The 23127-nt window shown below is 49.4% G+C and overlaps 9 protein-coding genes across 9 annotated transcripts; 7 read left to right on the forward strand and 2 right to left on the reverse strand.

The window, feature by feature from the left end:
* Positions 1 to 1585: 1585 nt before the first annotated feature.
* On the forward strand, positions 1586 to 3162 carry trm5 (tRNA (guanine) methyltransferase; the record flags this gene model as incomplete). The annotated part of the gene is made up of 4 exons (XM_056904604.1): positions 1586 to 1826; positions 1896 to 1997; positions 2054 to 2128; positions 2192 to 3162. The coding sequence occupies 4 exons, from the start codon at positions 1586 to 1588 to the stop codon at positions 3160 to 3162; spliced, it is 1389 nt and encodes a 462-aa protein (XP_056768711.1).
* Positions 3163 to 3543: 381 nt separating this feature from the next.
* Positions 3544 to 4354, forward strand: N7458_001222 (DNA-directed RNA polymerase II subunit RPB4; the record flags this gene model as incomplete). Its single annotated transcript, XM_056904605.1, has 3 exons — positions 3544 to 3734; positions 3836 to 3963; positions 4227 to 4354. 3 exons carry the CDS (start codon positions 3544 to 3546, stop codon positions 4352 to 4354), a joined length of 447 nt encoding a protein of 148 aa, XP_056768712.1.
* A 2750-nt stretch (positions 4355 to 7104) lies between these two features.
* Positions 7105 to 9320, forward strand: N7458_001223 (putative C6 transcription factor (OTam); the record flags this gene model as incomplete). Its single annotated transcript, XM_056904606.1, has 2 exons — positions 7105 to 7490; positions 7583 to 9320. 2 exons carry the CDS (start codon positions 7105 to 7107, stop codon positions 9318 to 9320), a joined length of 2124 nt encoding a protein of 707 aa, XP_056768713.1.
* A 529-nt stretch (positions 9321 to 9849) lies between these two features.
* On the reverse strand, positions 9850 to 13105 carry N7458_001224 (fungal specific transcription factor domain-containing protein; the record flags this gene model as incomplete). The annotated part of the gene is made up of 9 exons (XM_056904607.1): positions 9850 to 10276; positions 10332 to 10499; positions 10592 to 10760; positions 10814 to 11226; positions 11277 to 11297; positions 11346 to 11491; positions 11545 to 11984; positions 12045 to 12446; positions 13036 to 13105. 9 exons carry the CDS (start codon positions 13103 to 13105, stop codon positions 9850 to 9852), a joined length of 2256 nt encoding a protein of 751 aa, XP_056768714.1.
* Positions 13106 to 14008: 903 nt separating this feature from the next.
* Positions 14009 to 14918, forward strand: N7458_001225 (catechol dioxygenase; the record flags this gene model as incomplete). Its single annotated transcript, XM_056904608.1, has 3 exons — positions 14009 to 14196; positions 14299 to 14559; positions 14660 to 14918. 3 exons carry the CDS (start codon positions 14009 to 14011, stop codon positions 14916 to 14918), a joined length of 708 nt encoding a protein of 235 aa, XP_056768715.1.
* Positions 14919 to 16148: 1230 nt separating this feature from the next.
* N7458_001226 (VOC family protein) lies at positions 16149 to 17573 on the forward strand (the record flags this gene model as incomplete). The annotated part of the gene is made up of 1 exon (XM_056904609.1): positions 16149 to 17573. The coding sequence occupies one exon, from the start codon at positions 16149 to 16151 to the stop codon at positions 17571 to 17573; it is 1425 nt and encodes a 474-aa protein (XP_056768716.1).
* Positions 17574 to 18534: 961 nt separating this feature from the next.
* N7458_001227 (uncharacterized protein) lies at positions 18535 to 19797 on the forward strand (the record flags this gene model as incomplete). The annotated part of the gene is made up of 4 exons (XM_056904610.1): positions 18535 to 18684; positions 18741 to 18848; positions 18909 to 19285; positions 19341 to 19797. Coding segments are annotated over 4 exons (1092 nt in total), but the record flags the coding sequence as incomplete, so codon positions are not given.
* A 528-nt stretch (positions 19798 to 20325) lies between these two features.
* On the reverse strand, positions 20326 to 21120 carry N7458_001228 (mitochondrial 54S ribosomal protein bL21m; the record flags this gene model as incomplete). The annotated part of the gene is made up of 1 exon (XM_056904611.1): positions 20326 to 21120. One exon carries the CDS (start codon positions 21118 to 21120, stop codon positions 20326 to 20328), a length of 795 nt encoding a protein of 264 aa, XP_056768718.1.
* A 411-nt stretch (positions 21121 to 21531) lies between these two features.
* On the forward strand, positions 21532 to 22681 carry N7458_001229 (rRNA-processing protein NSA2; the record flags this gene model as incomplete). The annotated part of the gene is made up of 5 exons (XM_056904612.1): positions 21532 to 21581; positions 21653 to 21663; positions 21723 to 22265; positions 22398 to 22610; positions 22666 to 22681. Exons 1-5 carry the CDS (start codon positions 21579 to 21581, stop codon positions 22679 to 22681), a joined length of 786 nt encoding a protein of 261 aa, XP_056768719.1. The 5' UTR covers positions 21532 to 21578.
* Positions 22682 to 23127: the final 446 nt, after the last annotated feature.

Consider the following 23127-nt stretch of genomic DNA (forward strand, 5'->3'; position numbering starts at 1 on the left):
AGGCATGACTCGGCTGTAAAGAAATAAGACATTGAAGACCAGAGTTCGGTTGTTGGATTTGTGCTCGGGTCGGCACAGGGGGCGCTTTTTGGCGTGATTGGGCCACTAGTGTGATGCCATTGTTCTCACATTTATCGGCATCAACGAGCCCGTGCCGCGCGTCTATCAATCTCATCAGATTGTGTAGATTGGCCTGCGTGCTTTATGATTAGATTACATGGCAGTCTAGCAGCAGTTTGGTGGTCTGTCTGATTTGCTACAATTGATGACATCCGCTTTTCAACCGTCAGTTACTGTGTACTGTGCATTGATTAGTGTGGCAGGCTGGAATAGGGATAGATAGAAATGATCAACCACTCATTTCGTTCAGAAGGCTCTATTACGAAGTTTGGAGGTGATAAAACGGAGAAAACTATAAGAGTGTAGCTCATTCAGATAGGCCATCTTCATACTTCTTTATTCTACTAGGTCACGGAAGGTACGGAGTATATATTTGTGGAACAAACAACGTGAACAAAGGAGTCTGTGATCATCGACCCGATGCCTGTGGAAGCCCCATAATGGAATATACCTTTCAGCTATCATGAAAGAGACCCGATTATAACATGCAAATTCAAGGGCTGGGACGAAGTCCCGATAACTGAATAGAACGTTTCCCAGACCAGCATGGCTCCAGACAATGAAAAGCACTGGTTCATTCAAAAAAAAGCATAGATTCATGTGTAGGCCAACGAACACTGAAATTTGTGCTGGCATAGAATTCACGATAGAACGATACTCCTCGGAAGACCCTGCATCTTACTAGGTAGTCGGTAATAATTTCATGAATTATGAGCGGGAGTTCGATTCTTCCATGGATACCCCTACTCATTGAACATCACCAAGAGGTCATAGAGAAAAGGCGATGTGTACCGGTCTCAAATTAATTGGAGGTAGAAAGAGATGGGAACAACCCTGGTAAAAAACACTTTGTGAAACGTAGTCCTAAATGATTCATGGATAACGAGCTTGCTGAGTGAGGTGATCGCCTGCGTAGTCGCAAATAGCCAAGACGAATGTTTCTATATGTCTTTTCGATTCGACTTGCACAAAATCACAGTCCATTTTCTCTTGGAGGACTTATTGTTGTCATGATTGATCATCAAGTTCTTCGACAAAAGTTAGCCAACTCTCCCGTTCCAGTCTCAACCAACACCCGCCTTCAATCCTACTGATCCATAATTCGAGAGCCAGCAACATTGCGAGGCAAGTCAAAACGAATATAAAAAAAATCAATGTTCCCTCGAACCGGAATCGAGCCGGTGACCTTTCGGTTATATGTGGATCCATTACAGCCGAACGTGATATCCAACTACACCATCGAGGGTTTAATTGATGTCATAATCAGCTTCTAAACTGACTGATAAGGTCCATCACGTGGCCGATAAGGATCTGTAACACAAATTATCGCCGAGACGCGAATCGCAACTTTCTTCCAACCAGCAACCACTCTGACAATACCCCGAGTCCCCGCAAGGCCACGGCCTTCCTGTCAATGGAGTCCAGTAGGGAGAAATTCCAACCGGTTCCCCGCGAACTGCCCGCCATGTTCCGCCCCCCAGTCAACCGCGCGATGAAGACGCTCGACCGATCGTTCTTCCGCAAAACGGTGCCCATCGCTGCCGCGAAGATCTTTGAGAAATCGCAAATTTCAAGCGTCCGCCAGGCACTAGGCAAGAACCGCGATCTACTGGTTCTACCCCGACTCAATGTTGTGCGTGATTTGAGGGAACAGGATGGGGCCATCCGCAAAGGCCTTTTGCTACGGGAGGATGTTAAAGCTGATGGTGGGTGAAGGATAAACCCTGGGTCGATGTGGAATTGGATGCTGGAATAGGTTCTGATTCGAATGACAGACAGGACTACTTGGTCGCCAGTGATCAATGAGCTCGTGGAGAAGGGTGCTGTGGATGTGTCACCGTATGATCTGGAGTTGGATTATGATTACTGGAGCTACGGTACGGCCAACTGCCATTGATATTCTTTACCATGCTTTGAAACTAACGTGTCATAGCCGAGATTGCCAGTGCGATCCTCCCCGAAGAAATGGAAGAAGTCCCCCAAGGGTTCACTCAGGTGGGGCATGTCTGTACGTTTCTGCCCAACCCACCATGACCAAGCGAGGCGCATTGAAACTAACACCTAATTGCAGTGCACTTGAACCTCCGAGAGCATTGGCTTCCATATAGACATATAATTGCAGAGGTTCTAAAGGACAAAAACCCCTCCATCCGGACCGTGATCAACAAGACCGAAGATGTCGGCTCACACAGCCAATTCCGCACATTTCCCTTCGAGCTGCTTGCCGGCGACAGCGACATGAACGTTATTCAACACGAACAAGATTGCGAGTTCCGGTTCGATTATTCTCGGGTCTACTGGAATAGCCGTCTTGAGACTGAGCACCGCCGGCTCGTGGAGAAGTTCGAGCCCGGCCAGATGGTTTGCGACGTGATGGCAGGAGTTGGACCCTTCGCTGTTCCCGCTGGCCGTAAGCGAATCTTTGTCTGGGCCAATGACTTGAACCCGCATGGCTATGAAGTGATGCAGGATGCGACCAAACGAAACAAGGTTCAAGACTTCGTGACCCCGTTCAATCAGGATGGACGCGAGTTCATCCGGTTCTCGGCAAAGTCGCTCCTCGAGACAGATCCCGTGACTGTCACTATTCAGAAGGCCAAGGGACGAAAGGATAAGAAGGGCAAAGCGAACGACGGCAAGGCCATTGAGCAGCCTCCGGCACAAAAATATGTTCGCCCGCAGTTCGTTGATCACTATGTCATGAACCTGCCCGCTACCGCTATCGAGTTCTTGGATGCATTTCAGGGTCTCTATACCGGCAAGGAAGAGCTTTTCACACCCAACACCTCTCAGACTCTCCCGATGGTGCACGTCTATTGCTTCTCGGGCAACTCCGATAACGAGGTGGATGACCACAAGGATATCTGTGAGCGGGTATCGGAGCGCATTGGATTCACTATTACACCCGAGGACCGGGTCGGAGGCACTGGCAATCCTGCCATTGAACTGGACGTCTTTAATGTCCGACTCGTCAGTCCCAAGAAGCAGATGTTCTGCGCGAGCTTCCGTCTCCCGCCAGAGGTTGCATTTCGCAAAGTTTAGAGGGGTATAGTTGATGCATGAGAGGCGTTCAAAAATCGCATGTTTATAGCTGGGAGAAGGGAAAAAAGAGATAGACAAAAAGAAATCACCACTTGATACCCTTAAGAAGATGATTTTCCGTTGAAGGAAACAGTACTAGTAGATGGTGGTTAATACCTGGGAAGTTGGTATACCCGATTAGGAAATCCAAAGGCGGCGTGCTCACCGCCCCAAAACTGCCGCGCAAACCTGCACAGGTTCAACATCTCAAACCGCCTCAAAACCGCGAAGCTCCCGCCGACGACCCCGCCATCTCAGACACCTTATCCACTGTGCTCGAAAGCTCTCTGACTATCCCTATTGTGACTCGTCGCCTCGTCAAATCTCCAAAGATACAACAAAATGAGCGTCCAACTACCCCCGGCAACACACCGCAAGCGCGCGCTCCCTCAAGGCGAGCTCGAAGCCGCGGCTACCCTCAAGCTCGGCGCCGATCAGAACACGCATACCCTCTCCCTATCAGAAGCGCGACTGGTCATCCACAAGGTGCTGGAGAACAAGCGCCGCGGAGGAAGCAAGTACGAGGAGCCGGAGTACGTTACAGAGGCAGACCTACAAGCCTACCGACCAGGCTACCAATGCGATCAAAGTGGAGTAGATTTACTAACTGGGGGATTTTGCGACAATTGTATAGGAACTTGACCAAGACGCTGGATTATCTGGACATCTTTGCGCGATTCAAGGATGAAGAGAATATTAAGGCGGTGGAGCGGTTGTTGAACTCGCATACGGAGTTGGAGATGTTTGAGCGGTCGCAATTGGGTAAGTGACTGGCTTAGTACTAGCTTGAGCTTGAAGTCTGGCGTTTGGCATCTGGCTGTGTGCTCGACCTGGCCTGGCTGGGTCCTACTCTGGCCTGAACTACAAGGCGGAGCTACTTCCCTTCCCGCAAATCGCCGCTGTCGGAACATTACACCCCTGGCATCGTCGGGAACTCTCGTGGTGATTGTGGCTATGCGCATATATACCTTGTCAAATTGGTCCGTGAGGTTGTACTGACCAGGGTCGTTTTCCTTTCCTTCTAGGAAGCCTGTGCTGTGACAATGCCGAGGAGGCCAAGTCACTTATTCCAAGTCTGCAGAACAAAATTTCCGACGGCGAGCTGCAGGAATTGCTGGATGAGTTGACCAAGTTGCGGAATTTCACTGAGTAGACTACAGCCTGTCGACAGGAACAAGGTGGTGTGGGACCGTTGGGCATACCTGGAAAAAAGTCGAAGCCCATTTGTCAGTCACGCCTTTTAAGCGTGCGCTTTGTGGTTTAGTGATCTCTCATTTTACATTTCTGGGCATATGGAGTTTCTTGGGCGTTTGGAATTGATTTGATGGGTCCTGGAGGATTTCCGGGCGGAGGGAGCATTGCACATAGAACCGATATACCAAATCACAGTGTTTGTTCAGCTTACCAATTGCATCTGCTGGACTTGAAATATAGTACAGTAGTATCCGATGTGCCTCTTTTCATGATGAGTAGGAATGTGCAATGAGTCATGTTATCAATTCTGTCCTCCGTGCGACGGGGTACATAGTCATATTGCATGATGCTTCCCTTTGACAGCGTGGACTTGGCACATAGTCCATGCATTTTGTTCGGAGGTCAGCTTACATGCTCACTGGGTCGGTATAAACTAACACCCCCTCCCCGAGGACAATACTGTAGTTCTTATGACTATTAATCAAGTCAATTCATGCCCAACCTGTTCATCCCGAGATCACCCATCGCCACTGGGGGCTAAGCGTTTTACAGGGAAGGCGAGCACATGGAGTCATGGGCCGGGGACCAACTGGCCGTCTCCGTTGGCCCACTGGGCGGGTCCTTCACCGTGAAACTCATTGCAAGGGACTTCCGCCCCGGAGCACAGTGTGCCTGCTACCTGGGCATGGACAATTGGACATACTCTTTGGAGGGAGGAGGGAGTAGTTACTCTATGTAAGGTAAGTATACGATTGAGTAAGAGTAAATGCACGACAGAATATTATATAAAGTACACAGATCTATCTTTCCAAGACCTGAATCGCCGCGGCAATGACCCCATCGAGTAAGCAGTTGAACCGAGGCTTCCTATAGGATCAAAAGGAATACACGGAGTACTATGGTTTCAGAGGTTGGGGTGCATCCGTTGATCGGTGGACTCTCCACAAGGAAGATATTTACATTCAAACATTATTATTATTAAATCTATGAATATTTGGTGATGTGTACCTTATTTTGGGCTGCTTTCTTGCTGCATCCGTCATCCTTTGTGGATATCCTGATTGGCTGGGGAAGTAACCGTTATCAGAGATCTCTGATTGGTTACTTTTGTCACAAGAGCGAAGGTTAGAACTTACTGTACTCCTTGTACGGAGTGGAGGGCCTCGGCTGGTTGGTTGATCGATGGCAAATTGACGGATGACAAATGGAGTCTGGTGAACTCTGTGGAGATTGGTCTGGGGGATAATCTAATGCCCGTATTACAATGATGGATGGTCTTTGTTGAGTTTTGGATGATTGACGGGATGGTGCATGTGAGCTGGACGCTGATCTGTAACTTCGATAGTTAAGTACATAGTCAGCTCATGATTAAAATAACTACCAAATAACTAGTTAACTACAGGAGCAAGAAATACTGTAGTCATCACTACTACTCCGTAACTACTCCGGACAGATGCACTGCACGCTGAATCAGGTTATTCTGATTTCCATCGCCCAACCTAATCAGGACAGCCGGATCGAACTGGGTGATTAGGTAAGAGGGATTCCCCGTACGTAATATGATGGCGGCTGATCCAGTGGACCAATCAGGACCAGGCACCTTATCAGAGATGACAATTGCGCCCGCCTAATTATTATTCATCGCGACGGACGGGACTGGCTACAGCTGATTCTTGTTACGAAACTGAAAAGAGGATCGTCTGGGACTCGGAAACACTGCACGGGGACTATCCCAATTATGATCGTATATACTCGAGTCGATGTCATCACCTTTGGGAGTCTTTCCTTTGATTTCCCTCTTTCTCAATCTCTCTCTCTCTCCTAGCTTCTCAGTGCCTGTCTCAGCCATCCAAGTCAACATCGATATCTCCTACACATGCGTCACGGCCAGCCAGTTGCACTGCACTCATCGACCTAGCTGCGAGGTGTAGGAATGACAGAGCGAACCATCCGCCATCTCATCTTGCTGCAGTCTCTAGCGGGCTCATCGGCCTGATAGATTGACGAATCTGATTGACTGGTTATTATTTTTTTTCTGGTTTTCTTTTTCTCCATCTTATTCTCGATCCGCAATTATTCATTTTTATATTATACCATCGAGGTATATACTTTTTTTTTTCTACTTTTGCTACCAGAGTATTGAAATACCGATTATTATTATTATATACTCGATTGTCTCTTTCTCCGGTGCCGGGGCTACTCTGAGATCGTCGGAGATAACAAAAAATACTCTTTTTTTTTGGGGTGATCTGGTCCCGATAAGCTCTCTCGTGTACGTACCCTCCCCTTCTTGGTCCTTATCTCTTCCTTCTTCTCCAGTCTTCACTTGTCAATGGTCAATTCTCTGAATGGCTACAGGCTAACTCTTCGAGTGGCTTAGAGCTGTTCCTCTCAACCCCCGTCCAGGTCAGCTTGTGGAGTGCAAAATCGAAGGTCCAATCCCTTTTTCCCCTCCCCGGAATTCCAACAGACGCCAGCTCCGAGGACCCTTACGTGACGAATTCGATTGCACGAATCGCAGCCTATCCATTATCTATCTTGGTACCCCAGCATTCTCATTATCTCTGCGAATCCTCCGCCCAAGCCGCCCCCGGGCTCCGTCCCGCTAGAGCCTAGCACTAGCACCACCTTCCTCCCCCGGTACGCCGGTACCTGGCATCCCCCAGCTTCGGGATCTATAAACCTCTGGCTTCCCTATCCCATACCCACATGGCCACCGTTATCACTATCCAGCCTTCCCCAACGGCTGGCTCGGCAGCCTCCCCAGCCTATTCACAGGCTCACCATTCCCCCTCCGAGCATCTACGCCGTCGCCCTCACCCATCCTCGACCGCCACTCCCAATACCCTCTCACCCTCTCCGGTCTCTGGTCAATCTTCCCTAGCCCGTGTCCCAGGTCGGGATGGAGCAAGCTGTGACGCCTGTCTTCGTAGACAAAGCCGCTGCGCCATGAATGACATCACCAACAAGTGCTACTCGTGCGACTTCCACCGCCAGGACTGCACGTTCACGCTCTCTGCGGGCTCCGCAGAAGCCCCAACGAAGAAGAGGAAATTGGACGACTCTACACGGGAACATGCAGAGTCTGTAAAAAGGTATGCAATTGATCTTGATCAGTCACTCCGTCGCTGCTTAGTGGGCAATGGCGATGCCAGGACAAATTCCACTAACTTGATATCACATTCAGACCCTCTACCGTCCAATCAAACCAAACTACCTCCGAGAGCGAGACTCCTCGCCCTCAACAGCCCCACGCCATGATTCGTTCGGGCTTTTTCAACCAGACCACCCAGCACATTGGTATGACCACCGAGTTGGAGCCCACCCTCCTTGAGTATCTCCCATTAGACGAGTACCACGAGTGCACCGTCTCGGCCTCGCGCATCCGTCGGTGCGCCGACGACTGTACCTTCATGCGGGTGGTCAATACCGTGCCCATCGGCGACTCGCAGGCCGTGTCGCTGGACGCTATCGAGAGCCTGGTTGCTCCGTACGGGTCAACGCTAATTGAAAAGTTCTTTGAACATGTGCATCCCTCATTCCCGATTCTCATGGAGGATGCCTTCCGCCAGTCCTACCGTGAGCGCAGGCAATTGTCGCCTCTGCTGCTGGCTGCCGTGTATGTGTTGACCCTGAAGTTTGTGGATGTCGGCGTGTCATCGCAAACGGCACGGCGGCCCGATGCCTCGCGATTGGAGGCCACGGCGCTGAAACTGTTGATCGAGTCCTTGCCGTACCCGAGTATCTCGACTATCCAGGCTGGCCTGCTGTTAACGCAGAAGTCGACTTTGGCGACGGCGTCTTTGAACGGACAACTTGTCACGGCCGGCTTTGAGCTGGGTCTGCACCAAGACTGCTCAAATTGGCGCATGAAGACCTGGGAGAAGGGTCTGCGGAAACGTCTGGCCTGGGCGTTGTACATGCAGGACAAATGGTCTTCGCTTGTGCACGGCCGTCCTTCGCAGATCTTCGCTTTCAACTGGACGGTCAAGGATCTCGTCGAGCAGGACTTCTCGGACGCATTCGCATCTGGTACGGACTCTGTCCATAACGACGGAGATGTGGGCCACGGGCCTCTTCTCTTCTGCCACATGGTCGCATTGACAACCATCCTTTCGGACATTCTGGACCGCTTCTACACGCTTCAGGCCATTGAGGACTTCCGCGCTGCAGGAAATCAGCGCACGCGTATCATCCTGGACAAGGCGAAGCCCGCACAGATCCGGCTGAAGGAATGGTTCTCATCTCTGCCGGCGGCGCTGAAGATGGAGTCCTCCAGCGGCGAGCTGGTCGAGACAATCACCGACGAACATGCCCGCAACGGTGCTCTGCATTTGGCCTATTTCGCGACCGAAATCACTCTGCATCGCTGCATCGTGCGCTCGCTGTCCGGTAACGGCACAGACTCGCACCTCGCGCACATCTGCCGATCCGCGGCAAAGACACGACTCATCTCAGCAATGGATTTTGTCAACCGCCTGCGACCTGCGCACCTGCGCTCGTTCTGGCCCGCGTCGGCGCGCACGAACTTCTCACTGATCGGTTCGTTCGGCATGCTCCTGCGTATTACGGCGCCGACCAACGAGGAGGCCGAGTTTTACCGTATACGACTATGCGAGTACCGCTGGACGCTTAGCGTGTCTCACAAGAATGCCGAGTTTATGGGCTTCGCGCTGGAGAGCCTTGACCACGCGACGATGCTGGATAAACATGTCCCTGCCAAGCCGGGCATCGACGAGCTCATGGCTAGCTCCGCTAAGCAGCCCTCGCGACCGGTTATGGGACCCGGTGACTACGACGAGGTTATGGGCGATGTCGATATGCATGGCACGGCCGGTAGCTCGTCGGTGATCTCTGGGCTGGCCTCCCCGGCGACCAGTGTCAGTGATATCGAGGACGATGAGACGTCTATGGCACCTCTTTAAATGCTCTCCTCCTGATCAACATTATCCCTCCTACCTCACATCTCCTCCTTTAACACTATGATCTCCTCTACATCCTCAATCTACCCCTACCTCTACGACACTCCTGTTGTGCTATTGACCCTCACGACATCTTCGGCGTTCACGGACTTCTCCTCAAATGAAAGCGCATGATCGAATACCTCTTTGCACATTTGCATCTACCCTCCTCCTCCTCCTCCCCATTACCCCGCCCACCAAAAGCGGGTAACCTCTTAAAATTATGATATCGGAATTCGCTCTCGTTGGAACTTGTTTTTATTTGGCCTGATTTTTGGTTTACCTTGATATGTATGCCCGGGATAATTTGGCTTGGACTTTTGGGACTTTCGACTTTGGAACTTGGATTATTTCCCCCCGCTTCCTGAATGATGGATTCAGTGAATGTATAGACTTGGACAGCATAGATCGGGCTATGAATGAATTATGATTTTATTTGGATTGATTTTGTTTCATCTTTTATGGTACACTACAGACTTGGTAACGTTTCTGGCTAAAAAAATGAATCATCGTGTCCGCCAAAGGCAAAGTCCTCCAGTATTGACGGATCGACTAGATTCGCTAGCATCTCCGTGCGTGTTCGGTCGGCTGGCTGCTGGGGATCTTGGCTGAAGAGCGAGAAGAAGAAATCTTCTTCGGTGGAGCGAGAGGCTAATGCTTCTCCTGCTCCTGCTCCTGTGTTGTCAAGGGGTAGAGCGGGAGTATCTGATCCATAGCCCAGCGGTACATCTACCAGCATTCCTGGGAGTGAAGTGCCCATCGTAGACGAAGCAGCAGCAGCAGCAGCAGAAGAACTGCCCGACGCATAAGAAGTGGTACCAACCAGCGTCTCTCCAACCGACGACTTATCCACAGGCCCAGAACCAGACCCAATCTGTCCAGAGACTCCAGACCCCTTCCCATTCACAAGACCATTCTCACTACCCCCCCCTCCTAACAAGGCAAGTCCTTGCAACATCAAGAACCTCCCTCAACATCACCGCGCATCGCCTCGCAACGATAATATCATCCATCGACTCGAAGATCTCAAGGGACTTCTCCACGTCCGCGAGGAGATCGTCGTCCGGGAGGTCAGGGTAATTTGAGAGGACGAGGTGGAGGAGGATCATTGAGCCGTAGAGGGCGTAGGTTGTGTTGTACCACCTGCAAGCCGAATCAGAAACAAAGCGCACCTGCCAAGGTGGGATAGATGGGATGGGATGTGGAGAATTAAAGCTAAAGCTAAAGCTACTTACCATGTTCGAATATAGATACGGTGCATAAACGACTCGTATTGCATCGTGATACTTTTCCGCGCAGCTTCGAGGCATATGTGTAGATGGTGGCGGAATTCGCGGGAGTGCGTGTTAGACGTTGCCGCGACGAGGAAGGGTCTGTGAATTAGGATGCGGGTGTTATAGTATCCTAATATGAACGATCAGTAAACGGGACACATTCACGCTGTTCAGAAGACGTACGCAGTCGCAGGACCAGTTTTTGTTTAAACGCCCACTCGGGATCATTGAGTGTTGTTGCGTCTGGGTTGAGGAAGGGCGGTATATTTGCCTTCCAGTCGAGGAGGCGTGCGTCCAGGGCCATTGCGAGTCGGGATTTTTCGCTCATTGAGCGCTGTGTGGAGTGATAGAGTTGGTGTGAGGCGTTGGACATTATCTGGGCGAGGGAGACCATGGTGGGGATCATGACTATGTCGTTGTCTTCTGCGTCGGGGTCGAGGGGGCCTGCGTTTACCTGGAATTCATTAGGACCTGGATACTGAATGTGAGGGGTGGGTTGATAGTAAAGCTGCTTTACCTTTAACTTGGGTAGGGAGACTTGGTAGTAGTGTAATTCCTTCATGCTGTCTAGGCGTCCGGAGGAACAGCACATTTCGCTAGAGATTATTAGTACCTGTGTAGCATCTCGCTAATACGGCCAACTTACATCTCGTGAGAGTAAATGCACCTAAGAGAGTTAATAGAGACACATCAACGAAGTTAAAGAATGACATACCACCAAGTTCGCTTTGCTTCTTTCCTTATACCCGAGGGTAAAGAAGACATACTAGAAGCCAACCCAATAGCCGCCGCTGTTCGCACAGCCATTCCACTATACATATAGCAACTATGCGGCTGCAACGAATTCTGACGGAAAACACTCTGAAATCCATCCTCAGTAACACAAATTTCACTTGCATCTCACAAAGACATACCATAAGAAACAGTGCCTGCGCAGTCTCGAGGCAACTACTCTCAAACAAATCCCCAAGCGCCTGCTTCGCGATATCAAAGTAGAACTTTGCAAAATCCAGAGCCGAGAACCGCGTTTCCGGCGGAAGCGTTTTATCGGGATCTTTAAACTGATGGTAAAAGTGGTCGAGGAGCGCTGTCTCATTTGGGCTCGCATTTATCGCACCCAGGGCTACCACGGTAAAGTAGAGACCGGCGAACTTGATGGCGCCACGGAAGAGTGCGGTACGTTTGGAGATGGGCCATGCCTCCCGTTCGCAGCGGCGCATGAAGGAGCCCTTGGATAGGACGGGGTGGATATAGTGCTTGTTGGTGAAGTAGCTGCCGATAAAAATCTTTTCGATTTCAAGTTGGGCTGTAGGTGTTATGTTTGGGAAAATGGCAAGGAGACTGATATCTTGGGCTGATGGGAAGAGTCAATGAAAGCGTTCTTGGCTTGGACGTGGTGGTAAAGGAGACCCACAGCTGTTGACAGTACCGGTGTCACCCTGCCCAACACTGAAAGACGGGCTTAGTTTTGTTCCACTCTCGATACCAGCGAGTGAATGCGGTGATGGATGACCTGTATAGTCTGCGTTGTATAGTAGATTCACGATAGAAAGTTGCGCCTTGCTAGACAAGGGCCCTGTCCCTGGGCATGTTGTGGGTGAAAGAGGTTGTGGTCTGTTTGTAGTAGCTGTCGTATCTGGCTCTGTAGGCCAGTATTCATCAGCCCGTATCTCTGCTTGATTCTTTGCTCTTGTGTAGAGGTTTCCTAGGAATGCCAAGTTGGACGAGTTGCCATAGAATTCTGTTCCTTTGGTGTGAAGGTTGACTCCACTCAAGCCATCTCGAGATGCTGCGTCTCCGATCTCAGAGGGCGCGACTGATCATTGGATACAGTATTAGTCCGGGGGAATATTGCACAATTCGGTAAAGATACCCTTACTCGGAGTTTCATCATGTACTGACGAGGCGGTTGGCGTGTCTGGAGTGGGAGTATTCTGTTCAGCCGAATGTGGTCCACGGGATGTGTCTCTCAACAAATGACTAGAAGACTCAGAAGTTCCAATTGCTCGAGTATGCGAGCTTTCATTGGTATTGCTCCGATATATCCCGGGCCATGGTGATAGGCGAACAGCTTTATCCGGACTTGATGAGGTCAGCAAATGGATGCACCTCGACATCGGTAGTGAAAGAGGTTTGTATACCATACCTTTGGTGTGAACTCCGAATGACTTTCTTTTTCTCAGACAGAGAAGGTCTAGACGTTCCCTGTCCACCAGTGGTGCGATAGATACAGTCAAATGAGTGATCGGTACCACTCGTCAGATTTGAACACTATTGGCGACGTCATCTGAAGAACTTACAGGCACAATATGAGCAAGGTTGTGCTTGGTCACACTATGGGATAAATGTTATCACTTTTATATCCAATTGGCATGATAGAGATGGGCTTGGTGAATATCGGATACCTTCGTTTTGCGAGAGCGGCACGTCTCGCACGCGCGTGAAGCCCTCGGTACGCGACGCTGCGAGGCCCATCGGGCCTTGGGCTCGGGGGTGTCCATATCGCATCAAGAATCTTGGAGAATTGTGATCAATTCCTGCATCTAAGTCTCTGCTCCGTCGGGGGTTGTTGTCAAGGAATAATCGCGACGGATCGTGGAGATCTAGCAAAAACGGCAATGGAAGCAGCTGCCGAACCGATCGCCACTCTTCTCCGATGAGCCTTGCTCTTCCACTAACTTCATCGCCGGGGTTGCGGGGTCCGGGGTAATTTGTTATTGGCATTTCAATACATTCTAGTCTTCTAGTAGATTTGTCATCATAATAGACCGTGGGCTTTATCTTACTTTTCTCATTCTGAGTGAGGCATCGCGGCTCTTCGACTACCGCCTAACACAATACTTCGGATACGTTTATGGGTCAAAATACAGACCCGTTCCCTATATAATGAGACTTATAACTCCACATATAGATGTCAGATCATTTGAAGAATTCCTTTCAGGATCTACATAATGTATTGAATGTTGTTTAGCAATAATTCAAAGGGACGTTCATCGATGACATGGAGAGTCCGGGTTCCGACGGAAGCTGGGACCCGTCGGGTAGGACAAGGGATCCACTTACGCTCTCTCATCTAGCAGACTACTCCCTGTGTCAAAGAAAGACGAAACGCGGGGCAATGGGCTAGGTAGTGAGTATGTTTTGTTCAAACATATGAAAATGATAATGAATGAGTAGGCTCAAGAGCAAACATATAAAGCCACATATCGCGGGCCAAGATGGACGATCAAACACACCATCTCATCGTCCTCCTCATTGTTCCTTGCCTCTGAAAGCAAAGATACCATCGAAGTTTCTGCACTTAATGGCATTAGTGGTCATACCAAGGCCAAATGGGCTGCTGGGTCTCCAAACGATATCGCAGCTCGTCTGCCCCCAATGCTTGACTTGACGATCGAGAACATCACAGAAAACATGATGAAAATCAACTCCATGTGTGACAACCCTCGCCTTCGATATCTCATTACAAAACTTATCAAGGCATCGCAGGACTATTTTCGGGATGTGAACTTACAGTTCGATGAATGGGAGCAAGCCTGGCAGTTTCTCACCTGTGTAGGTGACCTGTATATCCTCTGTTGAAGAGCTGGGTATTGACTAGTTTGTGCAAGTGGGCTAGATTTCCACCGATGTCTGTCACGAGTTTGTCTTGTTGTCTGATATACCAGGCATCTCAGCTCTGGTCGACGCCATTTCGTACCCAGCTATCCCGATGCGACGGAGTCTTCCGTGTTAGGACCATTCCACGATGAAGAAGCTCATTCGTTTGAATATGGCCAGCCTATCATATCTGATGGGACTCCCAGAGAGCCAACAATTGTTCGTGGCTTCGTTCGTGACACCGATGGCAACGTGGTTCCCAAAGCCCTGATCGATGTGTGGGAGACCGACGGTAACGGCGTATACGATCTTGATTGCGCGGGGAGCCAGTAGCCTAATTGTCGTGGCAAGATCTTCACTGATGATCGTGGCCCCTTCTCTTTAAGTGTGTCAAGCCAGTTGCTTATCCGATCTCCAATGATGGTCCAGTTGGCAAGCTTCTTCGAAAGTTGAAGAGACATTGGTACCGACCTGCTCATATGGTGTGCGAGCGACACCTTCCTCTCCTACGACATTTTTCGAGCAGCATTTTATGGTCATACATCCCGAGTATACCAAGTTGATCACGGCGCTCTACTATAGTGATAGGAAATACTTGGAAAGTGACACGGTCTTTGGTCTCAAGAAAAGCTTGATTGTCGACTACCAATGGTGTGAGGATTTGAATTGGCTAAGAAGCACAATTTAATACCCATGGTGAAAACCGTTGACGGCCGTGAGTAGAGAGGATTCTGGCTCCTAGATCGGGACTTTGTCCTGGTGAAGGAAAGTCCTTCTCCTCCACGAAGGGTCAAGGATGAATAAAGGGAAACAGGCAGGCTCTTCTAGTCAATACGTGATTTGAATCGGAAAATTCCAGGTTTCTTGCTTTAGGTATCAAATTCTGTGCAAGGGTTTTCAGTATCCGCCTGTTGCTACAAACAAGTACAGTAGACCGCAAATAATGAGACAGTATCTAAGGAACTATGTCTTAGTCTCCGTACATATGCGCAAGATAATGTTAATCAGTTTCTCAAGTACAGTCAAGCGCCACCAGATTGAACCCCTCAACCAAACTTCGAAATTTCCTCATCGGCGATAAAATGAAGTATACTCGAGATATTTCTGGATATATTAAAGGAGATGAGACGAATTGATAAACAATTAGGAAGATATTTAAACGGAGAGGAGCTTTAAGCGCATCTTGTCAGGCATTTCCCCGGTCGCTAGATTCGGACTCTAGGAGGGGGACTCGATTACACAGCATTTTCTATGTCATGATGAGTCTAGAATATACGAAACCCAAGAATTCTGAGGTTCACATACATCATCATATGCCTATTCGAGATTATGTGCCCCAAGTCGACGATCAAGCTCACTCCCAGGGAAGGTAATATCTTTACTTGCCGCATCGGCGACACGGCGATTATCGGCGATAGAGCTGCACAATCATGGTCGTCCGACGGACCTACATCCTATTGGCTTGTATGTCTCCAGGAATCCCCGCATAGCGCCTTGCTTCCCCAACAGATGCTGTAATAGTTGCAACCTTCTTGGTCGCATTTCGTAATGGAAATCAGGTGAGTAAACTTATTCCCCGCATGGACGAAAGGATGCCGAGGGTAAACGATATGAATACTATGAAATGTCCAAATTAGAAACAAGATAACAAGCCACGCTGTTATCGGGTGCTTCCTAGTGATACTGGCACTGTACAGTATCTTATCAGTGACTCCGACGGGAGGCATCCGAGAGTTCGCGGATAAGGACGGCGAGGGCGAATGAGGTTATAGCCGGCTATTCAAGAGAAGCTCAGTGTGATTGTATAAATAAAGTGACGCATACTCACACGTCGGTCCAACTTTCACATTAATTATCAAATATATACTTTATCTACTAAGTATCTGAATCATTGAGCTACCATCAAACAACATTCAACATGGCTATGGCCTGGGATCAGAATACGCTACGGGCGAAATTTTGTCACGCGTTGTCAGAAATGTACAAGAGTGAGGTTCCATTATACGGTGACTTGATCGACGTTGTCTGGCAGGCCGATGCAAAGGCGGTTCAGGCCAGTAAGACGCTAGGCGGAGCCAAAGCTATCAACCCAGACGACGTCTTGCCTTCACGACATCGAGTCGAAAGACATGGCGCCATTCGACTGGGAACGGCATATGAGCTGAGCACAATTTGTCGCATGTTTTCAGTCATGGGCATGTATCCTGTGGGGTACTATGACCTAAGCCTCGCTGGCTTTCCCATGCATGCTACAGCGTTTCGGCCGAAGACACAGGATGCACTATCACAGCATCCATTTCGCGTCTTCACCACGGTCCTGCGGATGGAACTCTTGACAGAAAATACGCGAATTCTGGCACAGAAAGCCTTGGCGCAGAGAAACATCTTCACCCCAAGACTTCTCGAGCTTCTGGATCTGGTTGAGAAGAACGCTACTTTAACGCCGGCTGAATGCGCCGAATTTATCGAGAACGGATTGGAAACATTCCGATGGCACTCAAAAGCCACGGTGACTCTTGATGAATATATGCAGCTCACGGCTGAACACCCTCTTATCGCCGATGTCGTCTCATTTCCGAGTTCACATATCAATCATTTAACACCCCGTACAATCGACATCGACCTAGTCCAGCAGCTCATGGTGAGTCAGGGAATGCCAGCGAAAGAACGAATCGAAGGACCTCCAAAGAGAAGCTGCCCAATTCTTTTGCGACAGACAAGCTTCAAGGCATTGGAAGAGACGGTCTACTTCCGAAATACATTTGATGACTACGTGAAAGGATCTCATACCGCACGTTTTGGAGAAGTGGAGCAGCGGGGCTATGCATTGACACGAAAGGGGCGTCAGTTGTATGATCAGATTCTGGACCGGGTGAATGTTGACGCCGCGAAAAACAAGCTCGAGGGTCAGGATTACGAGAAAGTTTTGGAAACCCACTTCAAAGCATTCCCCGATAGCTTGTCAGAACTTCGCGACCAGAACCTAGCTTATTTCTGCTACCGACTTACCTCAAATGGGGAAAAGCTAGCAGAAGATGGTTCCATGATGGCAAAATTTGGAACTAAGGTATCTGTCCAAGAGCTTCTAGACCAGAACATTCTGGCCTATGAACCTCTCACTTACGAGGACTTTTTGCCACTTTCGGCTGGGGGTATCTTCAATTCCAACCTGGGTAATGTATCCCAGTCAAAGCAGCTCATTATGAGTGCGGAGCCGGACTTGGATGGATTTCAACTTTGTTTAGGCACCTGTGTGGCCGACGAGTTTCATCTTTACTCCGAGATGCAGGATGAGTCTATTCAGCGCTGTAAGCATCAACTTGGGTTGGAAATCACAATATAATACTGGATTTCGGATCACCATCGTTGTTTCATATTACTACCATGCTTTCCCCCTTCCGGATCGCATCAATTTTCGTTATTACTTTATACCCTTACTATACGTCATGTTACTCCTGTATTATCACCCTTTTTTTTTGATGACTTCAATGTTTCGAGTCTGACCCTAAAAGGTGTACGTAGCTTGCCTGTAGCTTGTGCCATTTAGGCGCCAGTTTCTCTTCCAAGGTAATGTGATCGATGTATAGAGTGAAGATGTTCACGTCGGTGACTATTTTTGGCTGCTTGAACAAACTTTGCATCAGACCATTTACTATACTTGAACAAGGAACACAATCGCCGTTTAGCCGTTGCTTGGATAGGTAGGGAATGGGATTTCCTCGCGCAACTTCCCCAGAGTCCATCTTCCACCGTCAGTGCTAGATTTGATCTACCGGACGGCTCCGATCGGTTGGTTGTGGACGAATCAACATCCTGATTAGGCAGGTATGAAAGTCTACGGCATCATCAAGTTTGGGACTACATGTTGCCTCGAGACGTTTAGCCGAGCGGTTCTTATACAATAAGCGAGCACCCTATACATCTTTTTGGCCTAAACTGGAAGTCATGGTGGCGATTCAGGCCCATATATCCTAATGCGGCCTTCGGCCGGGGAAATGCCGTCCCCGGAAGCGCCCGGTGCACGGCAGCCCGATCTTCTTGGCCGTACAAGGCGGTTCATCCCGCATCCCGGCCGAAGCCACATCGCGCGAGAAAGAACAATGAGGCTCAGCTTAGCGGCTTAGATATCTCGGGTCCGATCTATCACAATCTCTCTCCATATTTTCACTAGTATTTATAAATAAGATCTCAGAATAATGAAACATATATAAACATTGGGGAGCCCGGGCCATGGCCACGAGTCCGTGCTTCGTCGATGTTGGGGCGGTAGAAGATTATTGAACTGCATGGAATCAACTCAAGGTCCATCATCTGACAACATCTCTTGGTGTATCTATGTTGGGACAATCACCACCATTGTGCCTGCCACTTTTGTGGTGATTCTGCGATATATCGCTCGCTACGTTGCTAAAGCTGGCTTTTGGTGGGATGATTTTATCATCGTCGCGGCGCTGGTAAGTATACAAACTTTCTTTTAATGCTGCATCGAGGACTAATCCTTTGTTTGTAGGGGATTAACTGGGCCCTAGCAGCCACAAAATGGGTACAAATCGCGAATTATGGTCTTGGTCAGGATAATGTACATCTACAACCCGATCAAGCTGCAGGTCTGGGAAAGGTATGAATAGACCCCTACCTAATATCTACAAAGCCAAGCTGCATGCTAATAACCCTGAAGAGTTTCCTAGCTACGCAAATGCTATACCTCGTCAATGCCGTTCTCACGAAAGCATCTCTGATCCTCCTATACTATCGCATCTTTGGAGTTGTCAGGGGATTCCGCTGGGCTCTCTGGGCATCCTTCTGTTTGGTGATCTGTTACTACGTTGCCTGTGTGATCGTCTCAATATGCGGTTGCTCTCCAGTCTCTAAGTATTGGGATTCCAGTCTCCCAGGAACCTGTATCGACTCAATCGCCTTTTTCCGATGGAACGGGGTTGCCAACATGCTCCTCGACGTTTTGATTCTTTGCCTTCCATACCCGATGGCATGGCGCTTACAAACAACTTTGCGACAAAAGTGGATTCTTACAGGTATCTTTCTCCTAGGTGGATTGTGAGTCTTTATTCAATCGTGCAACATTCATTTCACTCGCTAATAAATGATCCAGCGTTTGTGTGGTTTCCGTTCTTCGGATTACGAGCTTCGACTTTAACACTCTGGACAATGCCACTTATGTCAGTGTCGTACCATCAACCTGGTCCTCTGTTGAGCAATCGGTTGGTATCATCTGCGCGTGTCTTCCAACACTTCGGCCCCTTCTTAGATGGCTAAATGGTAGCTCTGTCAGGAGTATCCGCAAAAGAGACAGTGCTTCTTCTGACTTCCCAGAAAGAGGCCCCTTATCCGGCCGATCATCGCAGGGAGGCGAAGAGAATTCTCTTGATGCCTTGGCTTCTCCCACATCTCCCACTCCCCTCATCTCCCAGGTGGAACAAGAGCATATTCGTGGGTTATCATGTCAGGAAGGGGATACCATTGAAGACCAGAACGGGGACGTGTGGACAGTGGAGGAATCTGATAGGGATCCTGAAAGCCAAATTCCTCGGCTTGAGTCGTTTGCCTAGCCAGACTAGTACCTTTTGTTTCGATCGTGATACCCCAACTAATCACACTAGAAATACAGACCAAAGTTCTTGGATTGCAATTGATCATTGTAGGTTTTCTAATACACTCATCATATATCGGATTAGGGGAATATACACCATCGTAGTTGATGGCAGCGCATGTATTTGCGGTGAAAAACAATGCGTGCTATTAATGCTATCGAATTGCCTTTTTATCCATTCCTCTGGATGTTCAGCGTCAACGACTGGAGCCCAGTCTTGGAACAATGTTGGAGCATATCGTCGAATCATATCACGGAGAAAAGAAATAAATGCTTCCATTCTGAATGGACGTAATTTGGAAATAGATATAGAATACAATGCACAAACGATCAGCCCAAAAAATCCCATCTATCTGTACAAAATGATGCAAGAGGCCAATGCATCATATCTCAGCAATATCGCGAGTCACACCCGGAGCGTCACAGGATAAATCTTCTTGTGGGCCATTCCTGGTCATCTCTCCCCTTGCAAATTGCTTTCATCATATCATGACCGAGCCTCAATTTGAGGTGTATCCTCACTCTCCTCAATGACAACGGCGCCCTCCTCCAACAACTCCTCAGGGGTCTTCACCCGAACTTCCATCACCCGCATGATCGTGTAGCGGTGCTTGCTCCGGGCCTGCTTGATGTGTCGCTGTCTCCGCTTCGTCTTCTCCTTGATACGCATGGGCTCCGACTCGACACCCGTCACGCGAACCCGGCACTCGAACAGACGTTCGTCAAGGTGGGGCGAGCCCTTCATTGTGAGATCGCGCGATCCAAGAGCGGTGGCACGATTAAAGCGGAGAATGTCGCCGGCCTTGACCTTGGGCATGAGGAAAGGAAGACGAACGTGGTCACCCTCCGTCAAAAGGTATGGCCGGGCGTGCAACTCTGCGACAATGTAGTGTGGTGATTGGCCCACCAGGTGCGGGAGGCGCGACATAAGAGAGTTGGTGACCTCGAGGGGAGAATCGAAGCTCGGTGCGACTGGTTGTTTGGCAATCGGGACATCGGCGCGCGTATGAGGGACGGAAGAGGAGGAGAATGGGTCGAAGGACGGCACCTTGGGTGCGTTCTGAGTCTCGGTCTGGGCCGATTGCGCACGAGGAGTGGCACTCAATGGTGACTCGGGCTTTGATGAGGAGGATTGAGTCTCGGTTTCTTGTTGCTGTGTTCGGAGCAGGGCAGTTTGGTGCAAGCAAGCTCGTTGCCGAAGGGGAGCTGCAGACGAAATAGAGGGCGGAGCAGACAACCGCAATTCAGCGGCTAGGCTCCGGAATACTGAGCGTGAGAACATCTTGAATGAACCCTTTCCCGTGGCGTAGAGCGAATTGCGGGAAATAAATGGTTCGTTGGTGGCCGAGTTATTTGCAAGAGCGGCTGTCCGCTCGAGAAAATCATCAACTGCGCTTGTGGCCGCTTGGTTCCCCGTAGATCACGTGCCCCTTTACTCTGCAGGATCAGTCAAGCAACAACAATCGTTTCGACAATAATTGCAGTCATTGAATATGAATCAATTCATACATCTTCACAGGAATTCATCCAATTGCAGTTAATAATCAATCTGACCATAACTAGACTCGCTGTGCTGTCTCTATGTCGCTAGCATTCGACCATATTGGGGGGCTGGTCGATAAGGAGATCACATGATCTGCTATCTTTGCTGCAGAAACAACTTTTTCGGTCTGCGATTAGATCTTGCTGGTCAACCCCATCTTCTGTTATTCCACCACTTGTGCTCATTTTTCGTTCATCATGGTATGTTCTCACACCTCACTCTTTCCTGAACTCGCTTGGAGCAGATCAGCTAACCGAACCTTCCCCTACAGCCTCAGAACGAGTTCGTCGTACCCCCGCTAAAATCGCCCGAAGATTTCCACCTAACACATTTTCCACTAGGTATATCGAGCGCTGGCAGAAGCAGCATGGTAAGCGGCTGGATCACGATGAGCGTGTCCGCAAGCGCCAGGCTCGTGAGGGCCACAAGCAGTCGTACGATGCCCAGAACCTGCGCGGTCTAAGGGCCAAGCTGTACCAGCAGAAGCGCCACAAGGAGAAGATCCAGATGAAGAAGCGCATCAAGGCCCAGGAGGAGAAGAACGTCAAGTCCGCCGCTCCCGATGAGCCGTCCAAGACTCCTCTGCCCCAGTACCTGCTCGACCGATCTCAAGCTACCAACGCCAAGGCCTTGTCCAGTGCTATCAAGGATAAGCGGGCGGAGAAGGCGGCCAAGTTTGCCGTGCCTTTGCCTAAGGTTAAGGGTATTAGTGAGGAGGAGATGTTCAAGGTCGTCAACACCGGAAAGAAGACCCACCAGAAGTCCTGGAAGCGTATGATTACCAAGCCTACCTTCGTTGGTAACGACTTCACTCGTCGGCCTGTCAAGTACGAGCGATTCATTCGCCCTATGGGTCTGCGTTACAAAAAGGCCAACGTTACTCAGTATGTTTGATCCCCTCGTCTGTTTGAGCCAGTCGTGCACTATGGGGAAGGCGGAAGACAGTTCCTCTCCATGACGACTGCTCTCGTTTGTGTCAATCCTGAGGAGTGATGCTAATATATCTCATTTTTTAGCCCCGAACTCGGTGTGACCGTCCAGCTGCCCATCCTTTCCGTCAAGAAGAACCCCAACAACCCCCTCTTCACCCAACTGGGTGTTTTGACCAAGGGTACCATCATCGAGGTCAACGTCTCGGAGCTGGGTCTCGTTACCACCACCGGTAAGGTTGTCTGGGGTAAATGGGCCCAGATCACCAACGTTCCTGAGAACGACGGCTGTGTCAACGCGTAAGCAATCCTCCTATCATCACACCTTTTCTTCCATGCTGACCTGTCAATATAGTGTCCTCCTCGTTTAAGCCTCCCTCACAAGGCCGCCACTATTTATTCCTCATTCCTGGCAGATTACCCCGTCTGTCTTCGATACCACCCATGCCCGAGGCATTACTGTGATTGGTTTTTTTTTCGCGGTCTATATGGTTCATAGAGAACTGCTCTTCGGTGTTTCTGGCGCATACAATGTTGTCTTGGTTCTTTCACGAAAAGTATTCTACCTTGCATGCTCGACCCTTTTGGGGGCTGTATTTAACTAGATGAGCTTAGCTACATCCAACCAAACAATGAGTTCATGATGATTTTGATTTAACCTCAGTAGAAATGACTCCCGGGGTGTGCTATGATATTGCAGGATAGTAAGATACCGCAAGTTTGAGGTGCTTTAGTCTAGCGAGAATCTTGTGGTTTTTTGTTTTTGTGGGAGAAGAAAGTTGATCATGTTAAACTTGGGCACCAAGACAGGAGCCAA

Source organism: Penicillium daleae (assembly GCF_028827525.1).
Source record: "Penicillium daleae strain IBT 16125 chromosome Unknown utg000002l_segment0_segment0, whole genome shotgun sequence".
Lineage (NCBI taxonomy): Eukaryota > Fungi > Ascomycota > Eurotiomycetes > Eurotiales > Aspergillaceae > Penicillium > Penicillium daleae.